This window comes from Rhincodon typus, unplaced genomic scaffold (assembly GCF_021869965.1).
Source record: "Rhincodon typus isolate 14 unplaced genomic scaffold, sRhiTyp1.1 hic_rhity00000653, whole genome shotgun sequence".
NCBI classification, from domain to species: Eukaryota; Metazoa; Chordata; class Chondrichthyes; order Orectolobiformes; family Rhincodontidae; genus Rhincodon; species Rhincodon typus.
The window spans coordinates 1-27,055 of record NW_025966291.1 but is presented as its reverse complement, the minus strand read 5'-3'; the positions used below and the strand labels follow the sequence as shown (position 1 = coordinate 27,055).

The 27,055-nt window shown below is 41.3% G+C and overlaps 1 protein-coding gene across 1 annotated transcript in view; it reads left to right on the top strand.

Moving 5' to 3' along the window:
- Positions 1–26,286, top strand: part of LOC125488390 (trafficking protein particle complex subunit 8-like) — a gene marked incomplete at both ends in the record, with an annotated part of 35,785 nt that extends 9,499 nt beyond the window's left edge. Inside the window, 5 exons of the mRNA XM_048621427.1 lie at positions 7,987–8,076; positions 12,622–12,796; positions 18,552–18,705; positions 19,592–19,688; positions 26,036–26,286. Of these exons, the coding sequence (XP_048477384.1) occupies positions 7,987–8,076; positions 12,622–12,796; positions 18,552–18,705; positions 19,592–19,688; positions 26,036–26,286 (767 nt within the window). The remainder of the gene's footprint in view (positions 1–7,986; positions 8,077–12,621; positions 12,797–18,551; positions 18,706–19,591; positions 19,689–26,035) is intronic.
- Positions 26,287–27,055: the final 769 nt, after the last annotated feature.

Sequence of the window (27,055 nt, the reverse complement as noted above, 5' to 3'; positions counted from 1 at the left end):
CACCAGACCCGAAACATTAACTCTGTTTTCTCCTCCACAGATGCTGCTAGACCTGCTGAGCTTTTCCAGCAACTTTTGTTTTTGTTCCTGATTCACAGCATCCGCAGTTTTTTCGGTTTTTATCTTGGAAAAGGGCCTGTCTATTTATAACAAGTTGAGGGGAATTTATTTCCCCCCTGGAGGGCCAAGATTCTGTGGAATTCCTTTTTTACTGCAGAGAATGAGAGGTGGCCTTGAGAATGAAAATGCACTTAACCAGTGTCTTGTAATTCTTAATTTAATGCCATTAGTGCTGGACTGTCTCAAGCCACTTGCACAAAGAATTTCAAAGAAATACTGGAAGCTTAATCAGCTTGGGGATAGGCTTGGAAAGATACCGATGGCCAGGTAACCAAGTAGGTATTCAAATACTTGGTTACAACAAAAGACTCTCCATTTTTAGAAAAGTGGTATTGGTTAGAAATTGAAGAAAATTGCTGAAGTAAGCTGTTAATAACATACTGTGTCCAGATGAGAGAATTTGGTGTTCAAAAACTTGCTTTTTGAATTTGAATGACTTATTATCACTTGCATTTTACAATGAATGAGAGTTTAAAACTAAAAAGAAACCTGAAAGAGGGTCTATCTTCCTTATGCCACCTCTGCCGAGTCCTGAGTTGGCTCACCAGTGGCACAACACCTGCCACGCCATCTCCCTTCCACCTAGCTGCCTTCTGCACTGGACTCCCTATCATTGGAGTCACCACTCTATAGGCGCCATCACTCTATACCTCACTGCAACCAGCTGCTCCTGCCACCTTGCTGATAACCAGGAGTCCCTGCTCCAGGCATAGCACCTTGCCGCTGCTGCTGCAGCCACTGTCACCACCTCGCCAGCACCAGGTGACCCCGCGCTTGCCCCGACAGCAACCAGGCATCCCTGGCTCTGCTGCTGAGCCAGACCATGGCCGTGCCAAGAGTCCTGCTCAGGTTGCTATCCTCGGATGTCGTTTTTTAAAATTTGACTTTGTCACTTTCATGTTACAATGAATAATAGAGTAAAATGCAGTGGAAAGCTTCAACTGTTGCCACAATCCAGCACTATTTTGAAAAGTTTAAGGGTAGAGTAAAAAGATGTAACTGAAAGAGGGTCTATCCTTGTTCCACCGCTGCCTCAATGAGTCCTGAGTTGGCTCACCAGCAGCACTAACCTGCGCTGCAATCCCTCCTCCACCTTGCTGGCATTGCCGGCCCTGAACACTGGGAGAATGACCTTGCTGTCGCTGCTGCCGCCGCCTTCACTCACCAGGATGTGCTGTGTCCACCTGCTGGGAGGCTGTTGCCACTCTAACTGCTGTGCTAGCTAACCTGCGAAGGAAGAGAAAAATGAAAGAGATGAAGTGAAAAGGGAAGAAAGAAAGCAGGTGGGAGTGGGTGAACCTCGGGCAAGAGCCTGCACGCAGCTCTGCTACCCTGTCACTATCTTGGAACCAAGGCATAAGCTGTGTGCTGTAAGGTAGGCTGTCTACATTGGGGCAGGGGGCTGTATTTTGCACTGGTTTTAATGGAGAAGCTATCAGTCTTCATTGCCATCATTTTTTTCATTGAAACTAACAAAACTTTAGAAAATAGTGTGTAAGAACACCAATTCATATTTTATAATCAGCTGGTAATTGAAAATGGGCTTCCTGCAATAGAGAAATCTGAATTGATAAGAACTATTAATCTCACTGCAAAACCTAGTAAAGTTGCACCCTTTACACCATAACTTTCATGGTCATCCTTACTGAGACTAACTTTCAATTCAAGATTTATTGAATTTAAACTCCGCCAGCTGCTGTGGTGCAATTACCCTGGATTGAGACCAGGGACATAGTACATCAGAGAGGCAGTGGCATAGCAAAGTTGTGCAATGTTTGCAGTTACTGCAAAGCATCCCCTTTGGCCAAGAAATGCTCATCTTACTTGTTGAATGTCAAATTTCGACTGTGATTTGTGACTCATTATTGTCTGAGATTTGGGTTCTAAAATGGAGGCACAATGGATTTTAGTTTTTAGGTTTGTGACTTTTTTTAAAATGTTGAAGCACTTTTGGACAGTGTCTTAAAAATGACATGACTTCTAAGAAATCATGATAGTATGTGACTTGTGTTTTATAACTCAGAGGGAAAGGAGACCAGGAGTGAGTTCATTCGGATATAAACAGTGTTGGTCAAAGAGAAAGATCCTTGATGATAAAGGGCTGTTGTGATCAGCCCAAGCAGTAAGGCTGGGAGTGGGGGAGAAACCTGAAGTTAAGAAACCCAGCAGCAAGGCTTTTGAAGTATGAAAGGAAGACGTCCTATAAGCTCTTGAGTTGAATTTAAAGATACTTAAGTGAGTGGAGTTAGCTTGTTTAAGTGTTTGCACAAAAGACCTTACCAAAAAAAAGGCATTGGAGGGAATGCAGAGATTTGTAGCAAAGAAAGTTTATAGCCATGCCACCTGAGCAGAGAGTTTCAGTGCGGAGAGAAGATGACTGTTCGTTCAGCTTTGGCAGTCCGTAATGTTAGAGCAAAAGGATTGAATCTTCTGCTTGTGATATTTGTAATAAGATCACTTCAAATAGTTCCATAATATAATAGCTTTTGTGTAATCAACATTAATGTTTTTTGAAAAGTATATTAGCATCTTGTGACTGTTCAGTGACTGATCTTCACAATACCAAAAAAAGGCTTTCAGTCTATCTGGCCAGGTGTGTCTCTCGGATCTGACTTCTCCAGTCTTACCATCAGCTGAGATCATAACATTACACTTTGTATTTATGCAAAACTAATAGAAATATAAAATCAGCAATTTATTCTCTCATCTGAAATTTAAAATTACGTGTGAAAGATCCCTGCTGTCCTTTACTTGCTTTCTTCGTGCAACTTTTTGTTGAGTTGCTGACAACCCTGTTGCTGGATGCCTGGAGATTGACATCACGTCAGATTTTTAATTTTCTGATGGGCAAAGAAAAATCACAACACGCAGATGGCTGTTTGTTTGTGACAACTTTCTTTTGACGTCAGCAGTAAGTGCTTTTCAGTGCTGATGGCAAAATTCAGACCAATATAATTATGCTGTCAACATTCCCTTCGGGGATAATGGACTGGGAAATATTACTTCCAGAAGTTGATGGACGTATTTGTACAAATCCAATCAATCCAGGAATTTACTTGGATTTGAAATTTGTTTGCTGAGGACTTTGCAAGTTTGAGTCTGAAGAGAATTTGATTTTTGCTGGTGACTGGTTAGAGACAATGCCAAGTCATGGCTCCCAGTTTGAACAGAATTTTCCAAGTGGAAGAGTTGCCCAATGTATAATAGCTAGGTACTCATCCATATCAAAAACAAGTTAGAGGAGCACTGTGAATATAGCAACTGACGTGGTTCATGTGCTCTGAAATATCACTTTTTTTTATTATTTATCTGATGTTGAGACTGAGGATGAAGTCACTCAATACTATTTTTTCATACCATAACTCATTCAGTGGCAGCACTGAGGAAGGGTCACCGTACCCGAAACGTTAACGGATTATTTTTCCTTCACGAATGCTGCCAGACCTGCTGGGCTTTTCCAGCAACTGCTGTTTTTGTTGCAGTGGCAGCACTGTTGGTTTGTATTGAGCAATATGGATGTTATTTGGAAAAGTAAAATTCCCTTTTATGCAAAATTGTTTCTTGCAGAATTGCTCAGTGTTTTGAAGTTTGCGGTTGACAAAAATTTGGTGGCATAGTAGACAGTGAAGAAAGTTTTCTCATATTTCAAAGGGATATTGATCAAATGCGTCAATGGTTTGAAAAATGGCAGATGGAATTCAATTTGGATAAATGAGATATTGCATTTTGGTATGAAAACAAGGCTAGGGCTTGTACAATTTAATAGTAGGGCCTTGGAGAACAGCGGGACCTAGGGGCTCAGGTATGTAATTCTTTTGAGACAACAAGGTGCAGGGCTGGATGAACACAGCAGGCCAAGCAGCACCATAGGAGCAGAGAGGCTAACGTTTCGGGCCTAGACCCTTCATCAGAAAAGGGGGAGGGGAAGGGGGTTTTGAAATAAATAGGGAGAGAGTGGGAGGCGGATAGAAGAGGGATAGAGGAGAGGATAGGTGGAGAGGAAACAAACAGGTCGAAGAGGCGGGGATGGGGCCAGGAAAGGTGAGTGTAGGTAGGGAGTTAGGAAGGGGATAGGTCAGTCCAGGGAGGACGGACAGGTCAAGGGGGCGGGATGAGGTTGGTCGGTAGGAGATGGAGGTGCGGCTTGGGGTGGGAGGAAGAACAGGTTAGGGAGGCAGGGACGAGTTGGACTGGTTTTGGGATGCGGTGGGGGGAGGGGAGATTTTGAAACTTGTGAAATCCACATTGATACCATTGGGCTGCAGGGTTCCCAAGCGGAATATGAGTTGCTGTTCCTGCAACCTTCGGGTGGCATCGTTGTGGCACTGCAGGAGGCCCAGGATGGACATGTCGTCTGAGGAATGGGAGGGGGAGTTGAAATGGTTCGCGACTGGGAGGTGCAGTTGTTTGTTGCGAACCGAGCGTAAGTGTTCTGCAAAGCGGTCCCCGAGTCTCCGCTTGGTTTCCCCGATGTATGGTTGTGTCACGCATAGTCAGGGTGGTTAACAAGGAGTTTGGCACACTTGCCTTCCATTGCTCAGTTTTTTGAATATAGGAGTTGGGACATCATGTTGAGGTTGTACAGGACATTGGTGAGGCCTCTTGTGGAATACTGTGTCTAGTTCTGGTCGCCCAGATTTAGGAAAGATAATATTAAGCTGGAGAGGGTTCAAAAGAGATTTACCAGGATGTTGCTGGGTATGAAAGGTTTGGCTTATAAAAGCTGGAGAGATGGGGACTTTGTTCACTGGAGTGTCAGAGTTTGAGAGGTGACTTGATAAAATAGTTAATGGTAGTTGCCTTTCCCTAGGATGGGGGAAATTCAAAACTCGTGGGCACGTTTGAGGGGAGGGGGACACTGTAATAAAGATGGCGAGGCAGTTTTTTTTACATTGTTTGCAAGTGGAAGTGTTGGATGTGGGTACAGTACAAATACCTTTTAAATTTTGTAATAGGTACATGAATAGGAAAGGTTTGGAGGGATATGGGTCAGGAGCAGGCATGGGGGCTAGTTTAGTTTGGGACTATGTTTAGCATGGACTAGTTGAACTGCTGTATGACTGAATATTGGTGGGGGACAATAAAAGCAGGAGAACAGGGGCATTATAAGCTCTAAGATCTTGTAAACAGCAAAAAGAAAGATTCAGTACTTTTCTCCTCTGTCCTTCAGCCCCAGTGCAGCATCACTCCTGTCTTCAGTTTCAATTTCTTACTCAGCTGATGAGTTTGTGAGTGTTACCTATCGATGAATCTCTACACATTGACTGACTGGATGTGATTCTCATCATCACTATCTCTCCTTGATAGGCAAAGGCTAACAGTCTTTTCTCATTGAACTCCAAGAAACTTGGAGCTTTTTCCAGCTACTTTGATTGTTCTGAGATTGCTGATTAGCACAGCTGCGGATATGGATCTTTCAACTCAACCTTGTGGTCCCTGAACACTTCTCCCCCAATGTTGTAAAATCTCAACTTAGTAAACATTTTGATTATCTCACTGAGCAGCTTGTCCAGTCACTTAATCTAAGTCATGTGGTTTCCTTAAGTCTTTATCCACTGCTGAAGTGTTTGACCGTTAAGAATTTCTGCACAGAATTGAAAGCCAAAAACCCATCTCTCTCAATTTAGAACCCAAATAGTACGTTATGAACCTCCATAATTGCATCTGAAGTGAAGGCCTGATCTGACACAGGAGAGAAGCATTTTTTGTACACTTCAGTTGAATATCAGTGGAGCAAGAGCTTATTCTTGTGTTAAACCTAGCTTACAAAAGATCCAAAATCACTTGAAATGCTGAAAGACTAGAATTTCTACACCTACAACAAAAATGACTGGGACAGAACAGTTCACATGCAATGTGCTCTGCTGGGCAGAAACATTGGTGTTCCTTATAGATTAAACAGATCTGTGCCTGGCTCATCCCAGCAGGCAACAAGCCCTTTAAGGTCGCTGCAGTATAAATGTGGCTGGCCTATCGTGCTAAAGACGAACAGTGGCAAATCATGGGCATTCTCAAATTGGATAAAATGAGGAATCCAGGGCTCCTCCAGTTTGCAGTCAGATCTTTTGTGAATTCATTTACATAACTAACTCACATGGTTTAGATATTACCTGTGCTGGGAGGTGCTATCCTATTGCCTCAAGCCCCTCTTCGCTGTATCTTGCGCGTCGGTAAAAATCTATGGATATTAGATTTTAAAAAAACACTGTGCACCTGCTGCTGTTCTCTGTTGATTAGCTTGTCAGCACTTTGATACTGAGACTCTTGTATGAGTTATGGACTTGGGTGACTTGCTTAATTTGTGGAATTGTACCAATACAAATATACTTTGAACAATATATTTATGTCGTGATTCAGTGCTATTACAGTTAGGATTTTTTTTAAAAAAGGTCTTGCTGAAGACCCTTATGACTGTTTACATGCTATAGTGTAATCTAATTACATATTTCTTGTACTATTAATTAACAAGTCTTGGAGTAAAACAGTGGACAAAATATTGAACTCCGGCTATGCAGTTGCGATTAGTATAATTTTATTTTTCTATCTTAATGGGGCCAGCAACATAGGAATACCTGTCTGGATTATTTTCATCACATGATTATGTAATTATTGAAGTGCACATTGCTAAGTTCAGATTTCATTTTCCTAGGGAATGAAAGCTCATCTAAGAACGACATGGTGTTGAGAAAACACTGCTGAGAAATAGATTTTCATTAAGCAGTGAAATGTGCAGTTGTTGATGTTGCATACTTAACCCTGAAACTGATGTGACTATTGGGTAGAAGTGATACTGTGTTTAGCTATAAGAGTTAGGAATTTTCAACCGTTCCATAAACAGAGCTTTGACTTTTGAGGTCAAAATTGGCTGTTGCCTGTATACGGGCTCTCATTTATCATTCCTTTGATCGCTGACCTACATTGGTCCCCGTTCTTCTAGCTGTGCTTCAAAAGTAAGCTGCTCATCCTTGTGGTGAATTCCTACATTGACTTGCCTCTCTCAACCTGAATTTGTTCTAATACTTCCTGCCACTTCATGGACCTCCAAGGTCTGTGCAGTGGCTGCTGGAACTACAAGTATTGCACAGAACCTGAGTGACCATGCAGCTCAAACGGAACATTGCTCCCAATGCATGGAGCCCCAAAACCATCCCAGCATTCTGATTCTAATCAAGTTTTTGCTTCTCGTGCTTCCCTGATTTGCTTTACTTTTTTCATTAGCAGCTTTATCTTGACCTTCAAGGCTTTTAGCCTCCAAGTTAAGGAATTCACTTCCTAAACCCCTCGGTTGTGTTGTTCTTTTAAGAGGCTGCCGAAACACACATCTTTTGGGCTTTTGGTTACCTGTTAGACTTTGTCCGGAAATATTTTATGAAGCACTTTGGAAAGTTCATATTAAAGATGCTTGTTGCATAACCCCAGTTGGCCCCTTTTCAGATGGATTCAACTGATCATTTTTGATTTTGGTGAATAATTCTTGAAGCTTTCCTTAGGGTTTAAGTTCTTGCAAACACTTTTTTTAAATTAACCTGTTTTTCTAATCAACCGATTCAGATGTTATTACACTCCTCTGGAGCAGGTAGAACTTGAACCTGGGCCTCTTGGTCCGGGGTTAGGGACTCTACTTCTGCACCACAGGAGCTCCCACCTCTCTGTTTTATGGAGCACAAGATAAGTGTCTTCACCTGTGGAAAAAATTGTTAATACTTTTTCTGTCAGAATGAATGATAGCACATAACACCTAAAGTTCAGCTTGTTGCCACAAATTGTAAAGTATGTTTTCTAGTAGTTATCGTTTCTGTCAAAATATTTAAATTAATGAATTAGTGTTAATGGTCTTTTTATGTTTTAATTTCTGTACTCTTCTAGCTACCACTCCCTGGTTTGAGGCCTATAGAGAAAGCTTCTTTCAATCAATGTCTCCATCCGACCACGAGTTTCTACATCACTATTTGGCCTGTATCCTTTTTCTGGATTATAGATGGGTTGGATACACACATTTGTACAAAATGTATTGTTGCTACAAATTGAGGATCGGAGAGGTGTTGTCAAGTTCAAGGAGGGTAGATGCATCCATTGTTTGTAACACTTTAAACATTAAAAGATCCTGAATCGGAGGGAAGGATATTTTCTCCTGTGGACAAATCTAGAACAAGGAGTAACTGGTCAACAATCAATGGTTACCCACTTAAAACAGATTGAGCCAATTTTTCTGTTGGTACGCTATTCCTGAAAAGGTTGTGGAAGCAGAGTCTAAATAGTTTTAACTCGGGAGGTTTTGGAAAAAAACTTTCTCAATAGAAGGGATGCGGATTTGAGGTTGCAGTCAGATCAGCCATAATCTTATTGAATGGTGGAATTGGCTTGAGAGGCTGAATGGCCTACCATTGCTGCTTATAAGCATGTTTTGTATAATTGAGTGTAACCAATAAAAAGGCTGTATGTTTGCAATGAAGAAAGAAGTTAAATTGCTTCTATCTGACATCTTTAACTTAATAAAACTCCCAAACACACTTCTCAAACGTTAACCAACCAAGTTAGGCACCAAGCCACCAGAGTGTATCTGGTGCTAGATGATCAAAGGTTTGACCAGAGGAAGTGTATGATCACAGCTGATGTTATTACCGGAAAAGTCCGATCCCAGAGTGAAATCTGGCTTGATGGATTTTGTTTTTTTTGGTCTTAACTAATGGAAGAATTAGTTAAAAGAAGTATGCAATATTGAAGATGTGGTACAGGCAAAAGAAATGAAGATAAAATAGAGTAAGCCAAATTCTGCATAAATATTAAAAATTTGAAGCATGTGGTAAAAATATAATCCCATAAATCTGAAATCAGACTTTTTTTAGAGCTGTTAACAGAATGCATCTCCTTTTTTATGATCTCTGCATGATGAAACTTTCTCAGCTTCAAATAATCCCTTTGGAGTTTTAACCCAAACACTTATGATCTGGAACAATCCCTATATCCCTTTATGCTGAGAACTTTTTTAATAAATCAAGCTATCCTCTACTTTCTCGGGTGCAGTTGCTTTACCTGTCCATCTTCAGTTAAAACTTTGTAGGTATTTCAAATAAACTAAAACTGAAATTTCTATCCCAGCCGTGAACGTTTCCCCCCATGTTTTTAAAACAGAATCTTCCATCAGAAAGCATAATGTACAATGCTGGTACTTTATTTGCTGGTAAACTCTCTCAATGTACACAGAAATCCATTCGGTCTTCGAGCTTCTCTCGTCAAACTGTTTCAAAATAAATCAGAGTACAAAAACACAAGCTGATCATTAAACCCTCAGACGCACAAACTTGTACCATCGGTTCAAAATTTAAAATCCACGTTTACAAAAAATTTGATTTTTAAAATATACTTGAATCTCTAACCTGATGTCATACTAGGTAAAGGTTGAGAAAGCTGAGGAGCAACTTGGGGCAGGAGTTCTGGAGATTTGGGTCTATGTAAGTGAAAGCTTAGCTGCTGTTGGCAGAGCACTTCACTTCTGGAACACAGTTGAAGCCAGAATTGGCAGGCACTAAAATCTGTCAGTTTGTGAAATTGAAGGTTACACAGAGGGGTGAATTTTGATATTGAGATGATTTTGGACTGGGAGCTGAAGTCGATCAGGGAAAGCTTGGAGATACGCGAGTGGGGTTTTACATGAGCCAGGATAAGTAATGGAGGTCAAGTTGTGGCTGAGCACAAGTTTATGACAGATGGGAATGGAAAACATTGGAATAATCAGGTCTAGATGTAACATGGCATAGTGATGATCTCAGCAGCAGATGAACAGGGCAGAATTGGAAGTGGACAATCTCATCAATGGCACAGATGGTTGAAAGCTTAATGCAGAGTCAGGAGCTGTTTGTGTGGCTAAGTATAATGTGAGCGCACCTTGTATGTCGCTGAAAGTTAGCATTCAGGTGCAGCAAGCTATTAGGCTGATTGCTTATTGGTCTTTGTTGCAAGCTGATTTGAAAACAGGAGTAGTGAGGTCTTGCTTCTGTTGTTTAGGTACTTGATTAGACTGCATCTGGAGTAGTGCGCTCTTTTGGCCTCCTTATCTCAGGAAAGAGATGGCCATTGAGGGTGTGCAACAGAGGTTCACCAGACTTGTCCCTGGATGGTGGGACTGAACTAGGAAGATTGATTGGGCAAAACTAGCCTGTATTCTCTAGAGTTTCAAAGATTGGAGGTGATCTTATTGAAACTACAAAATACTTAAAGGGATAGACAGGGTAAACGCAAGCAAGATGTTTCCATGGCTAGTGCATGTAAAACAATGGGGCACAATTTCAAAATTAGGGGAATGCTGCTCTGGTCTGAATTGAGGGTTGGGGGGAAAGGCAGGTAAGTGTACGTGCATGTCATTGGATCAGCCATCATTGCATTGGATGATGGAGCAGGCTTGATGGGCTGAACAGCCTACTCTTGTTCCTATTTGTTATGTTTTAGGGTCTTGACTGCAATTCAGGTGTTTGTGCGCAGCTTAAAAGTAACAGTCTCACTTCTAAAAAAATATTAAATGGCTCAAGCTTTTAGTTTTAAAGTTACTGATATTCTCAATTAGTATCTACTTTAACTCAATGTTGATACACTTAGCTCAGTCATTAGGTACAGAATTCAAGCCATGAAATTGCTGAATTATTATAAAAACACATCTGGTACACTTCTGGGAAGGAAATATACCAAATCTGGCTCATGTGCTTCAGACTTCCAGCAATGTGTTTGATTCTTGGCAATCCTTTGAAATGACCTAGCAAGGCACTCCAGTTATACAGAAGGTAGCGTACCCATCACCACCTTGGGACCATTGGTGATGTCTGCATTCCTAGCGACGCCTTATCTCATTATTTAACATTAAAAATATTTTCAGATGCACTGAATCTCTGGTAAAGCTAGTTGATAATTGAACGTTTGTTAAAATAAGTTATGCACGTTTTTTGTCTAGGAAAAACCCGAGCTTGCTGTTTATAACAAGTGATTATTCCTGATTATTGTGCTATTAATACAAAATGGTTGTTAAACTGTTCATTGGTATGTCTGACCAGAAGTTTTACTTCTACATTTCGTTTCAGCTTATTTTATATAATGCATGTTTGCAGTTCTCATTGAAATGTTCCTGTTTCTGGAGTGGGTGGGGTGTGGGGAAGAAGGTAAGATCAGGCTTTTATTCCTACACTCTCTATTTTTAAAACAAAAAGGACTTGATATAGCATATGTGCAGGAAATAATTTTAGTTGGACAACTTTTAAGAAACAAGGTGTAGAGCTGGATGAACACAGCAGGCCAAGCAGCATCAGAGGAGCAGGAAAGCTGACGTTTCGGGCCTAGACCCTTCTCTGAAACAATTTTTAGGTTTGGTATTTTCTGCTGGGAAGGGATGGGGCGATTTAAATGCTGGCCCAGTCAGTGATGCCCATATTCTGTAAATGAATTTTTTAAAAAAGAACCAGCATAATTGTCGAAATGAGACGACTTGAATATTGACATACCCAGAGGTTTAAATTGGTTTAAATCTAAATAGATTAGAGGTCAAATTTAGCCACCTTGATTGATTGAGGACAGTCATTGATGTAAATTGAACGCAAATTACACGTGGTATATTATCACTGACCTTTTGATCTAAGTCCTTCAGAAAAAGGACATCAAACAAAGAGACCTGGCATTTATATACCATCTTTTACTAAGCCAATATCCCTTAGTATGGGATACTCATGAGCAAGAACATTGGTGTATGCAGCAGCCATTTTGTGCACTGCAACTTTCCTCAAGCAACACTGTGATAACAACCAAATTTTTTCATTATTGTGAAGTTGGGTGAGGGATACACATTGATCAGAACATCAGGGAGACCTTTGTTGTTTAAAACAGCAAATGTTTTCATCTTGAGTGCAGCACTCCTGTCAGTCTAGGTTTGGTGCTCAACCTTCTCAATTAATCATGTGTTGCAATTCAGCCATTGCTGACAGCAAATCTCTAAGAAATCTGTCTCCTGTGAGGCTCAGACTTGATGCATTCACCTAGCTTCCTTATTCATACTAGACTTCTTGCACGTTGGCTGAAGTAATTCCTTCTGCTTGAGATGCTAAGCACTACAAAACATGGAGTGGAATAAGACCTTTCTTTCGTGTAATACAAGCTTGACTTATTGTAAATATGGCATGTCCACGTTGTCATTGCAGAAAGGCCAAGGGCCAAATCTCCAAGCCTTAGGTATGGAACAAAAACAGAAGTTGCTGGAAAACCTCAGCAGGTCTGGCAGCATCTGTGAAGAGATATCGGAGTTAATGTTTCAGGCCCAGTGACCCTTCCTCAGAACTCGTCCACAGTTTTTTAGGTTTTTATTCCTAGATATGGATGTTGTTTGAGCAAGAATTGGTGGCCTTGAATTCTCAAACATAATTCTGCTCTATCCTTAAGGGTTGAATCAAGGTGGTTCATCAGTTCATTACATTTTAGGAAATTGGGCTGAAATTGTTGTCGTGTTTTCCTTAATGTTCTTGTAAGGCATGCTTGTGGCCTCATCGAGGGACTCTGACCCAGTGGACCAGTTTTTGAAATTATCACAAGAGCAACATCGTATTCAACATAGCAGTGATTACTCCTTCCCGAAGTGGTTCATTCCAAATACACTAAAATATTATGTTTTATTACATGATGTGAGTGAAGGGGAGGAACAAAGGTAAGGTTTATTACATATGACCTTGGGCCAGTTCTTCAAATATTAAAAATTGCTTTCAAACTCTAGAATTGGGTAATATGGGTTCAAACAAAGAGATGGTGTTGGAGTCAGTTACACTTAACTGCCTTTATGTGAAGCGTGGTCTACATCTGGAACGGCCTAGAAACACCCTGAGAAAACTGTACCCTGTGCTGAAATGCTGAGTACTCGGTTGCAGAAAAGACAATAACAGATCATATTGATAGAACAATCCTTGGTACAATAGTTTCCCAAAGCTGTAACTGCAGAGTCCTTTTCCAGCAGTTAAAGCACAGCCCCATCAGTAAGGATAGTTAGAAACTATCTGTGCTTGGCCTTTCTGTATTGGGTACTGTTGCAGTTTGCTACCTTGCACCATTTGAAGTGGTACTAGTGGCAGTGAGTCAGTCGTGGAAAATTATGTATATTTGGTTGCATCATGACGTGGTACTGGAAGATTCTTGAAAGAATGAAGTGTTTGCCCATTTGGCAGTTTGGTTGTTGTGTTTTTTTTTTTTTTGGAAAATGCTCCAGGGCTAGAGACCTTTCAGCACATTGCCTTTATGTATAGATCTTTCGGAGCCTCACTCCTCCTCCAGGTGTTAGTGAGAGAGGTAGTATCAGATGCACAGAATTTATAAATACAAGATCCAAGGGTCACACCACTGATGAGCATGCATTAAACAAACCTAAGATGCTGTTAAATCTTCTGACCTTGTCCACTCCAGTCCAACACCAGCGTGTCCACGTCACATTTTATGTATAGAAATTATAATCTTACAAAATTTTTTTTCTGCCTTTCCCACTCTTACCTTGAGGTTCGCTTGCAGGATGGTTTGAGGGATCTTTGGTATCAGTTGTGAGCTGGCAAGATGGATACAGAACTGGCTTAGTCGCAGGAGACAAAGGGTAGTTGTGGAAGGAGGGTTGTAACTAGTGGTGTTCCACAGGGATCAGTGCTGGAACCTCTGTTGTTCGTGGTCTATGTAAATGACAGGCAGCAAAATGTAGCTGGTCTAATTAGTAAGCTTTGGAGGGTACAAAGATTGGTGGAGTTGCGGATAGTGAGAGGATGGTTAGAGATACAGCAGGATATAGATCAGTTGGAGGCATGGGCAGAAAAATGGCAGATGGAGTTCAATCTGGACACGTGAGGTGATGTGTTTTTGGAAGGTCAAATACAGGTGGAAATGATACAGTGAATGGCAGGACCTTTAGGAGTATTCATATGCAGAGCGATCTGGATGTGCAGGTCCACATCACTATGTGGCAGCGCAGGTAGATAAGGTAGTAAAAACAAACCTTCCACATTAGACGAGGGTTCACCTGCACATCTGTCAACTTGTCTACTGCTACTGCTGTTCCTGATGTGGCCTCTACATTGGTGAGACCAAGCGGAGGCTCAGAGACCGTTTTGTAGAGCATCTGCGCTCTGTTCGTGATAAACAACACCACCTTCTGGTCGTGAACCATTTTAACACCCACCCCCCCACCACACTCCCTGGATGACGTGCCCATCCTGGGCTGTCTCCAGTGTCACAATGATGCTCCCCGCAAACTGGAGGAGCAGCACCTCGTATTCCACCTCGAGAGCCTACAGCCCAATGTCCTAAACTTGGATTTCACCAGTTTCAAAATCTCCCCACCCCCAGCCTCATCCCATTACAACCTTCCCTCTCATCCCCATCTCCTTGACCTGACACAACTTGCCCATAATCTCTCCCACCTATTCACCCCTCCCACCTCACTGACCAATTCCCACCACTCCCTACCTGCACTCCAACTATCACCATCCCACCTTCCCCCAGCCCCACCCCTCCCCTCTCTTATATTCCTGAGCTCTTCTCCACCACCCCATTTCTAAAAACAGTCCTGACTGGAAATGTCAACTTTGCTCCTCTGCTGCCTGGCCTGCTGTGTTCCTTCAGCTCCACGCTGTTCTTTATAGCATGTTTGCCTTCATTGGAGGGGGCATTGAGTGTAAGTATAGACAAGTATGAAGCTGCAGCATAAGAACTTTAGTTAGGATGCACTTGGAATATTGCGTACAGTTCTGGTCAGCACATTACCAGAAGGATGTGGATGTTTTGGAGAAGGTGCAGAAAAAGTTTACCAGGATGTTGCCTGGTATGGGGGCTTTTCTTTATGAAGAAAAGTTGGATAGACTAGGTTTGTTTTCACTAGAACGCAGGAGGTTGAGGAGCGACCTGATAGAAGTTTATAAGATTGTGAATGGCATGGATAGAGTGGAAAGTGTGAGGCTTTTTCCCAGGGTGGAGGGGCCAATTACTGAAGGACACCGGTTCAAGGTGCGAGGGGCATGGCGGGGGGTGGGGGGGTGGGGGGGGAGATGGTGGTGGGGTGGGGAAGGAGGGGGTGAGTTTTTCTCTCAAAGGGTGGTGAGTGCCTGGAATGCGCTGGCAGAGGAGGTGGTGGAAGCAGACACAGTGGCAGCTTTCAAGCACCTGGATGAATACACTAATAGGAAGGGAATAGAGATTATGGGTCTTATAAGTGAGGACAGTTTTGGTATGGAAGGGCAAAATGTGGTGGCTCAGGCTTGGAGGGTTAAAGGGTCTGTATTTGTGTTGTATTGCTCTTCTTTGAAGAGATTTTGGACACTGGGCACTGTCTACTCTTACCTGATGGTGGGTGACCTATCAGGAACCATTATCTTCCCTGCCTATTTAAGTGCTGTTGATTTTATTTTACCTTCACCCCATGCATGTTGAGAATTAGTGGCAGTAACTTGTAAGACACTGAGCCAAGTATTTTCTGCAATGGAAGAAAGACAGTTGGTAAGTTACTAATCAAGTGCTTTAGACCAGATGCCTAAAGAGTTTGCATTTCAAAATAAATGAGAAAAATGCTCCATTTCCAATTGTAATTGATGTCCTGATTTGAAGGAACTCAATTGGAGAGATTCTGGAGGAGATGTCATATTGAATTATTTCTGTTATACATTGCATCATAACAGGCTTGAGAGATTATGTGGGCTACTCCTGTTAGCACAAAGTTTTTTTGCTTGAATTATTGTCAGAAATCACATGACACCAGTGTTTAGTCCAGCAGGTTTCTTTGAAAACACATGCTTTCAGAGTATAGCTCCTTTGTTCAGGCCACACCAGCAACTCCACATTGTGAATTCACGTCCACATGTGCAGGAGAAATTCATTTGAAACACTTCATATTGTAATAGATTGGCTGCCTTTTGCTTGAATTAAATTTTGTGATCATTTGGTCCATAGCACCGTGTGCCTCAATCGTCGGTCAGATTTAATCAAATAAACAGAAAAGAGGACTAGGCCCATTCTAGATTGTGGCTGATCATTTCCTCAACACTGTTTTCCCACATATCCCTTCATGTCATCAGTCTGAAAAAAATCATCTGTTTCCATAGAATCCCTACAGTGTGGAAACGGGCCATTCGGCCCAACACGTCCATACCGAGCATCGACCCAAACCCATCCCCCTACCACATCTCTGTAACCCTGCATTTCCCATGGCTAATGCGCTAACCTACACATCCCTTGACATTGTGAGCAATTTAGCACGGCCAATCCTCCTAACTTGCACGTCTTTGGATTGTGGGGGGAAACTGGAGCACCTGATGGAAACCCAGGCAAAACATGCAAACTGCACACAGTCACGTAAGGGTGGAATCAAACGCCAGGTCCCTGGTGCTGTGAGGATGTAGTGCTAACCCCTGAGCCATCATGTTGCCCCATTCCTGTCTTGAATCTCATGTCTCAATCTTTTGAATCTCGTCTCATGGGTTGAGCTTCCACAGCCCCCTCGGATAGAGAATTCTAAATATTCACCGCCTCTGTGGTGAAGAAATTCTTCATCTTGGTCTTGACAAGTTCATTTTAGCCTGAGATCATGACTCATCGTTCTAGACTTTACAGCCAGGGAAAGCATCCTATCTATAGCTACCTTGTCAGGCTCAGAATTTTGCAAGTTTCAATGGGATCACCTCTCATTCTTTGAAAGTATAGGGAATGCAGACCCAGTTTCCTCCATCTTTCTTCAAAACCATTCCACCACTCCTAGGGATTCTGGTAAACCTCTCTCATTCTTGTATGGCCAGTGCACCCTTTGTTAAATAAGGAGACCAAAGCCGTACTCCAGGTGAGGTTTCACCAAGGCTATTTACAACTGCAACAAGATGACATTGCATTTCAACTCCCTTGAAATAAATGCCCAGCAGACTATTTGTGTTCCTAATTCTTTCCTGCATTTTTATACCAGCAAATCATGGATAAGGACATCCAAACTAACTAACCCCTCACATTTAAGACATAATATGCCTTGTTTTTTTCCTTGCATAAGTGAATAAATTGAGACAATTACAATAAATTCCCTCAACCATATTCTAGCCCATTCATTTAGCCAATCCAAGTCCTTTTGAAGCTGCCTTGCACCCTCCTCACAACTTGTGATCCCAGTCAGTTTGGTGCCGTCAGCAAATTTGGAAATCTTTCTTTAAAATTGGTTCCCAAATCCAACTTGATTTGTGGACCTAGCACTGATCCTTGCATTAATTATCCCACGAATAAAGCGTGCCATTCTGAGAATGATCTGTTTCTTTCTTCTACTTGCTGTCTGTTAACCAATTCTCAATCCACGCTAATCTAGTCGTCCAAAATTTTATTTACTAACCTGCTCTTGATCTTTGTCAAGAGCTTTTGAAAATTAAAATGTACTGCATTCACAGGTTGTTCTTGCTCCAAGCTATAAATATAAATAATATCCTCAAAAGCTTGCAAGCTTGTCAGACATTTTCCCTTTTCTCTCATCCATGTTGACTGCCCAAGTGTACCATTATCTTCTAACATTCCAACATTTTCCTACTGTGAACTTCAGGCTAACAGACTGTAGTTCTCCAATTTACTTTTCATCCCTTAAATGGTGGGATTACACATGCTACCTTTCAGTGAGTAGGAACCTTTCTGGAATCTCCTGCATCCATTGTCTCTTTAGCTGCTTTCTTCAACATTCCTGAATATAGCTCATCTGGTCCAAGAGACTGAACAGCCTTCAAATCAACTCATATTTCAAGTGAGACCTCTTTACTAACACTAATTTCTTTCAGTTCTTCAATTACACAAGACCTCACGTCACGTACTATTTCTGAGAGGTTTTATCATCTTCTGTTGGGATAGCTGCAAAATACCTTCAGTTTTTCTGTTTGGCTATTCTCAGTTGTAATAGGCCTACATTTTACCCTTCGTCATCTATTTCCTATCACGTTATTAATCGAGCTTTTGCAGTTTGCCTTTTTGTTTCTTGCTTGCATTGGTATACTTTTTTCTTTCCCTTCCTTATAAGTTACTTGGCCGTCCTTCGTAGGGTCGTCACCCTCTAATTTACCGTGACACTTCTGACATTTTATAAGCCACTCCTTGGAACTAACGCAGTCTCTAACTTTCAATAAACACAATTGATACACTTCTCCTTTTTGGATAATTGTGCCTCAAGAGTGCATATCTGTTTATAGGCATTATAGTACCAGCCATCTGTCCACGGTCAAATCTTTTCGTGCTTCCCGATCACTCTGGCCACCTTTTGCATCAATCTCATTGCTTCCTTTGTTGAGGTTGAAGACTCTAATATCAGAAATTCTTACATTCAAACATGTTTAATATTTGATTTCACATTTTTAATTTCTGTTTGACTGTTAGAGTAATGATTCTGACTCAACCCATTATCTTTGAGTTCTAATTTTATCCTGCAGAGCGGAATCTGTTTATGAAGAAATGAAACAGAGATATGGGTCACAGGGGTGCTATTTGCTGAAATTTAACTCACGGCTACCATCAAGTGGAACAGATGAGCAGATCCCTGACCCTTGGAGTCACTATTTGAATCGAAATAATTTGCAAAACCAGGTGTGTATATTTTGAAAGACTGATTTAGGGCAGCTGAATTCACTTGCCAGCCAGTGAAGTAATTTAAGTGTAGTTATTGTGGTTTTGGCAAATAAGGCAGTCAGTTTTATGGAAGTAAATCCCCATGAATAACATTGAAATAAGTCACCAGCTAATTTGGTAGTGATAAATGTTGGTGAGAGCAGTTGAAGAGCTTCCATGCTGCTGTGGTAGAATGGAGAGATGTTCAACGTAAATCACAACATTTTAATACTCTCTCTCTCTCGCAGTGAAGTAGTTTTAAAACTTGTGCTGTCAGTTTTGTTTCTAATACACCAATATTCACTTTATATTTTCCAACTTCATTGCATGCTTGCTAGAGCAGCTGGTTTGTGATGCACAGGGATGTCAAAACAGTGGGTACAATTCCTGCACTAGCTGAGGTTACTATAAAGGACTGTCTTCCTTTTAACCTCTCCTGACCTGAGGTTTGGTGACCCTCTGATTTAAACCATTACCAGTTGTTGCTTTCTAATGAGAGAACAGTGCTATTGTCTGGAGGGACAACAGTGACTTCACTTTTTTTAGACCTTTTTTACTCGTTTAATGTAGGTGCAGATGTTGGATGCACCATGACCTACTCCAGAGTAAAATCCTATCTTGCGTTGTCCTTATGGCCCAAAGTGGAATTGCTGTTTTACTCTACTGATGTCCAAACCATTTAAAGCTAGAATAAAGTAATAATGTTGTAATCAATTGAGAGAGAACCTTCAACCCACAAGTTTTGACCCAGATCCTGGCATCTCTGAACTGCACGTTTCTAAAAATGTGTCCAATTTTTAACATCTTGGATTTTAATTTAAATTGGGAATATTTTGAAGTTGTCTCATCACTTTCCTTCTTGAAGGAAATCTGTGAAGATGGCTTCGTTCCGCTTGTCGACAAGAATAAAGAAAACAGTACCAATGCACTAGAGCTGGATGGATTGGACAGTTCAATCAATGGTAAATGCATTCGAAGAAATACAAGATTGTCGTCTGATTCAGGACTGTTCTTTGAAAGCACATGATTGTTAAAGTAATAGCTTTATATATCCTTGTATTTCCTCTTCACAACAGCAAGTGAAGATTAAAACGTACAAATTAGGAACAGAATTAGCCCACTTAGCCTCTTGAGCTTGTTTTGCTCTGTCCTTGTTAATATCAAGACTGATCTGATTTAAGTTCACAACCGTCACCTGTACATGGAGCAACTTTTAAACCTAGAGTATATGATGCTGAGATTCAGAGTTATGTTCAGTGATCATTTAAAGAGAAACTTCTTAGGACTGTGGGGGGGAAAGGCAGGAGAACAGCATGAAGTCACAATGCTCATTGAGAGATGGTGCAGACGTGATGGGCTGAATCGCCCCTGCCGCCTCTGATAATTCTGTGCTTAGAAGAACTGATTGCATTTTGTCCCATTTTAGCCAAAGGATGATGAGAAAATATGACTAAACATATTCAACATTGTTATGAGCTTAGCCACAGTAAATAGCAGGAAGACACTCATGGAACAAAAACACTGGTATAGGCACGTTGGACCAAATGACCCTGTCTGCTTCATATGAATGTTATAACAAAGTAGATGGAGAAATTGTTTTCTTTACTTAATGCAGCAATAACAAAAAAACTTAAATTTAAGATCATCCAAAGGTGAAGAGCATAGACTTATTTTCAAATTTTATAGATGACGTAGAACATAGAATACTCCCCCCAAAAACAGCAGTATCTGTAATCTGGGAGTAGATTGGTATTAGAACATAGAACATAGAACATTACAGCGCAGTACAGGCCCTTCGGCCCTCGATGTTGCGCCGACCTGTGAAACCTATCTGAAGCCCATCTAACCTAAACTATTCCATTATCATCCATATGTTTATCCAATGACCATTTAAATGCCCTTAAAGTGGGCGAGTCTACTATTTTTGCAGGCAGGGCATTCCACGCCCTTACTACTCTGAGTAAAGAACCTCCCTCTGACATCTGTCCTATATCTATCACCCCTCAATTTAAAGCTATGTCCCCTCGTGCTAGCCATCACCATCCGAGGAAAAAGGCTCCCACTGTCCATCCTATCTAATCCTCTGATCATCTCGTATGTCTCTATCAAGTCACCTCTTAACCTTCTTCTCTCCAACGAAAACAGCGTCAAGACCCTCAGCCTTTCCTCATAAGACCTTCCCTCCATACCAGGCAACATCCTGGTAAATCTCCTCTGCACCCTTTCCAATGCTTCCACATCCTTCCTATAATGCGGTGACCAGAACTGTACGCAATACTCCAAGTGCGGCCGCACCAGAGTTTTGTACAGCTGCAACATGACCTCATGGCTCCGAAACTCAATCCCTCTACCAATAAAACGTAACATACTGTACGCCTTCTTAACAACGCTATCAACCTGGGTGGCAACTTTCAGGGATCTATGCACATGGACACCGAGATCTTTCTGCTCATCCACACTATCAAGAATCTTACCATTAGCCCAGTACTCTGTATTCCTGTTACTCCTTCCAAAGTGAATCACCTCACTTTTCCACATTAAACTCCATTTGCCACCTCTCAGCCCAGCTCTGCAGCTTATCTATGTCCCTCTGTAACCTGCAATATCCTTCCGCACTGTCCACAACTCCACCGACTTTGGTGTCATCCGCAAATTTACTAACCCATCCTTCTACGCCCTCATCCAGGTCATTTATAAAAATGACAAACAGCAGTGGCCCCAAAACAGATCCTTGAGGTACACCACTAGTAACTGAACTCCAGGATGAACATTTCCCATCAACCACCACCCTCTGTCTTCTTACAGCTAGCCAATTTCTGATCCAAACCGCTAAATCACCCTCAATCCCATGCCTCCGTATTTTCTGCAACAGCCTACCGTGGGGAACCTTATCAAACGCTTTACTGAAATCCAAATACACCGCATCAACCGCTTTACCCTCATCCACCTGTTAGGTCACCTTCTCGAAGAACTCAATAAGGTTTGTGAGGCACGACCTACCCTTCACAAAACCGTGTTGACTATCCCTAATCAAATTATTCCTTTCTATTGGTATTGGTTAAAAGAGATGAACAGGAGGTAATTGAATAGGGTTTTTAATGGAGCCAGTTCAAGTACAGAGTAGTTTTAATTGCTCTTCAAAAAGCAGTGCACAGTTCACTAGCATAAATGTATTGGTGAATCTACCACAGCACTAAGTAACAACTTTGACATAACCACCAATATTAGGTCAACATCCAGAAAGAATTGGATTTCAGAGTCAGCTGACAATCACAAACAACTCGTGCTTTGCTGTTATTTTAGTCCACTGATTAGATTACTGTTTTGTACTTTACTGGTGGCTATCCAGTGTCCTGCAATCCTTCAAGAAAACCTTCTCAAAGCTTTAAAAACATAAACATAGGAGATGATACAAAGAAGAGCGTTACCTAAAATGTGGTTGACAAGATAATTGCTTTTAAGTGGAATATCCTGTTAAATGATGACTCGTGAACAGTTTCAAAGCCTGATGCAGTTTATTTTCCCCATGTAACTACTATGGAAACACAGAAAAACTAAGCTTATTCTCAGTATATTTGCTTGAGATTAACAGAATTTGCTTGTCTTAAACTCTTAATCATACATTAATCAGAAAGCTATCCAACTTTTTTTCCTCAAAATAAAATCCAACCAGAAATGGTTTTATTTGGCTTGTTGCTCATCCTCCCTTAGAATTAGTGATGTTGTATTTTGAGGAAGAGGTTTTAAGCACCATCAGTTACCATGTTAATACTATCCTGCTATTGTCTTCCCCTGAGATATTGACTGCTTCAATAAACAGCCAGTACATACAGGGTTAAAGTCTGCAAAATGCCCTTGGATCATAATCGTGGGATGGGATGAGTGACTGGAATGTAGGCCTGAAGTAATTTATATAGGAGATTTTTTTCTGTACATCAGAGCAGCAGTAATAACTTGCGTTTATATAGCATTTTGAATGTACTAAAATATTTAAACATGCCTTCCCTCTTTCCCCACAAGATGTTGAATCTTTGGAATTCTGTATCCCAGAGAACTATGGAACTCAATTTGTTATATACTCAAGACAGAGATTGAAATATTGTTAAAGCTATCAGGATAGTATGTAAAAATGGCATTGTGATTGAAATACATTTGTTTGATCTTTTAAATGCTGAGACAGGCTTAAAATAATAGAATCTTAGAACTTTTACAATATGGCAAGAGGCCCTTCAGCCCACTGTGTCTGCACCAGTCATATTCATAGAGCTGAACAGCATGGAAACAGACCCTTTGGCCAAACCTGATGGTAACCAGATGTCCAAACTTAATCTAGTCTCATTTGCCAGCATTTTACCTATGTCCCTCCAAACCCTTCCTTTTCACGTATCCATCCAAATGCCCTTTAAAGTATTGTAATTGTACCAGCCTCCACCTCTGGCAGTTCGTTCCACGTGCACCGTCCTGTGTAAGCAAGAAGCCCCTTCGGCCCCTTTAAATCTTTTCCCCTTTCACTTTAAAGCTATGCCCTCTAGTTTTGGACTCCCTCACCCTGGGGAAAAGACCTTGGCTATTTGCCCTGTCCATGCCCCTCATGATTTGATAAATCTCTGTAAGGTCACCCCTCAGGCTCTGACGCTCCAAGGAAAATAGCCCCAGTCTTTTTAGCCCCTCCCTATAGCTCAAACCCTCCAACTTTGGCAACATCCTTGTGTCTTTTCTGAACCCTTTCAAGTTTCACAACACCCTACAGCAGGGAGACCAGAATTATGTGCAGTATTCCAATAGTGGCCTAACCAATGTCCTGTACACCCACATCATAACCTCCCAATTCCTGTACTGAATGCACTGACCAACAAAGGCAAGCACACCAAACGCTGCCTTCACTGTCCTATGTACCTGCGACTCCACTTTCAGGGAACTATGAGCCTGCACTCCAAGGTCTCTTTGTTCAGCAACACTCCCCAGGACCTTACCATTTGAATGTGCAAGTCCTGCCCTGATTTGCCTTTCCAAAATGCAGCACCTCACATTTATCTGAACTAAACTCCATCTGCCACTCCTTGGTGTTTCCTGTGCTCATCTAAATGGTTATTAAATGTCTTTGTGGTTGCTGTCTCGACCACCCTTTTAGGCAGAGTGTTCCAGATGTTCACAACTCTCTGGGTGAAAAAACTTTCCTGAAATTCCTTCTAAAGCTTGGCTTTAAAACTGCCCCAGATTGTTGACCCATTGACAGGAAATATTTCTCCCTATTTATCTTCCTATAGTGTCTCTTGAGGGACTGAATGCCCTGCTGTTATTCCTGTTTTCTGCAAAAGCAAAATACTGCAGATACTGGAAATCTGAAATAATAACTGTTGGGGAAACTCTGGTCTGGTAGAATCTGTGGAAAGAAACTGAACATTTTGAGGCCAGTATGACTGTCCTGCTTTCCTGAGATCTTTTCAGCCTCTAGGGTTTCGGGGAAAGGGCAGGATGTCAAATCAGCCATGATGCTTGAGGGGCTTAATGACCACCTCCTGGTCCTTTTTTTATTTGAAATATAGTCTTAAAGTATTCCAGTTGGTGACTACCCAAACTAGTGACATGTATAGTTTTAGCATGACTTCCCTATTTTTAGATTCCATTCCATTGAAATGAAGGCCTACGTTCCATTTGAATTCCCTCTTACCTCCTGAACTTGTATTCTAACTCTGTGATTCATACGCTAGGTCACCGCAATTCCTTTGTCTGCAGCTTGATGCAAAGTTCGAAATTTGCATAATATCAAAGTTCCTCTTCTTCCTGCCAAAGTGCATAACCTCACATTTTTCCTACAATGTATTAAATGTGCCAAGTTTTTGTCCACTTGCATAACCTGTGTATGTTCCTTTGTGGACTCTGTCATCCTCCCCCATTTGTCTTTCTACTTACAGTTGTGCTATCACAAACTTGGCACTGGTATATTTGCTTGCCTCGTCCAAATCATTATAGTAAATAATTGTGGCCTCTGCACTGATCTCTGTGGTATTTCACTAGTTACAGGCTACTGTCCACCTTTGGTTGACTAATAGAAGACAGATTTGGGATAGTCTTTTAACTATGCTAATATGCTGCCCCCAATACATTGGCCTCTTAAGTAGCCTAACATATACTTTACTGAATGCCTTTTGGAAATTCAATATTAATTGCACGAATCGTACTATGAAGGGTTTAGAGAGAGCAGATTTCATGAAAGGAGAGCTGCTTATTATCAACATGTAGGTGGCCCTACAAATGATGCAGTGTTGGGCCAAAGTTTGGGGAACAAAGCCAGGTAGATTTTTGAGGTGATGGTGACCATAACACTTTTTTTTTGTTTTTTTTTAAAATTTCTTTTGGAAAAGGAGCAAGGTGGTTTGCAAAACAGGGTTTTGGATTGGGGTATGGCAGATTGTATTCAAACAAGGCAGGATCTGGTCTAAGTAACTGCAAACAGATACTTGATGGTAAATCCACAGCAGAACAGTGGGAGATTTTATGGGGTGGAGTTCAGGCCCAAGTGTTCCCTTTTTGGGTGAAATGTAGGAGCCACAAGCCCAGAGAAGCATGGACGTCTAAGTATTTAAGACTGGATAAAAGGAAAAGAGATGTACAATCGGTACCAAGGAAGCAAAACAATGGAGGCTTTAGCAATATAGAAAGTGGAAGGGAGAAATCTTCGGAAAGTAATTAGAGCAAAGGAGTGGTAAGAAAAACACTGGTGGACAAGATTAGAGAAAGTCACCAGATGCTCTACAAGGATATTAAGGGGTGGCAAAGAGCAGGCCCAGTAAGGGGCCAAGAAGTAAATCTGAGAAGCAGAGGACATTGAGTATTCATTTAACACTGTACCAATGAATGGAAGAGCACTAGGAAACTTGGGTAGGGGCTTGTCTACAAATCCCTAAAGGTGACTGAACAAGTTAATAGGGTTGTTAAGGCATGACTTTATCTATCGAGGCATAGATTAGAGCAGGGAGGTTTTGTTAGAGCCTACAGAACTTTAGACTAACTGTCAGGAACTAACGATGCACTGTAGGCCATTTAGCACTGAGATGAGAAAGTTCATCACCCAAAGAGTTGTGAGCCTGTGAAATCTCTGCCACCAGAAAGCGGTTGAGGTTAATAAGAGATTGATTATAGCTGTTGGCCCTGTAAAGAATCAAAGGGTATAGAGAAAATGCAGGAGCAGGGGACTGAATTGGATGATCAGCTGTGATCATATTGAATGGTGAAGCAGGTTTAAAGGGCTGAATGCCTTACTTTTTTTTTTCAATGTTTCTAACTGCTTGCTCTCATTTTTTAACAGATCGAATTCCAAACGACTTTAAATCCCATCTATTTCAGGAGGATGGTCTTGTGAAGTCAGGGGGACTTGATGGTCCTAACCGACCAAAGCCTGAGATGGTGAATGATTCAATCAAACAAAACACCGCAACTGCTCATGGACTCAGTTTAACACTGACTGATCATGATCGAATTAGACAGTTCATTCAGGAGTTCACATTTCGTGGATTACTGCCACACATTGAAAAGACTATCCGGCAACTGAATGATCAGGTGTGACTATTCTTTTACGTGTGTATTTCTTTAATCACTTGCTGTCAGCTGTTAGTGACCAGATACCCATGTCATGAACTGATGATTAAATATTGCAGAATTGTAATCGTGATACTTTAAAAGTAGTTTATCATCTCCAAAGCACTTTAGAATGGCCTGAGGTCATGTCAAGTGCGATACAAATATAAGTTCATTTTTGAAAATGGAAAAAAGCTATTGTGTACTTTGCATACAAAATGGCTGATCAGTCAGCATCTGAAGAAAAGAAGATGGGACGAATATTTTGTGTGCCTTGTATCAGGTGAACAGTCTCAAATGTTGGTTTGTTTTTTCCAGTCGCACCCTTAACACAATGTAATAAAGATAAAGCTGAATTGTTAGAATGTTTACAAATCCCAAGGATGAGCCTTGAGGCTTTGTGCTTTAGTATGCAGAGCATTTGCAGTAAAGTGAATGAATTAATTGTGCAAGTCCATGGCGGGGCTGTTCAGTGCCCAGGAAAGAACAGCCAAAAAGGAAAAGGTGGTAGTCGCATTGCTTGTTAAAGAGGAAATTTAATACAATTGTGAGTAAACCCAGACAATGTGGAATCTGTGTTGATAGAGCTGAGAAACACCAAGGCGCAAAAAAAAATTATTGGAGTGAAGTTGGCAACGCCATTAAAAAGAATTAAAGACATGTTCAATAGGGGAACGGCTGTAATTGTGGGTAACTTTTTATAGATTAGGCAAGTCCAATAGGAACAATACTGTAGAGGAGGGATTCTTAA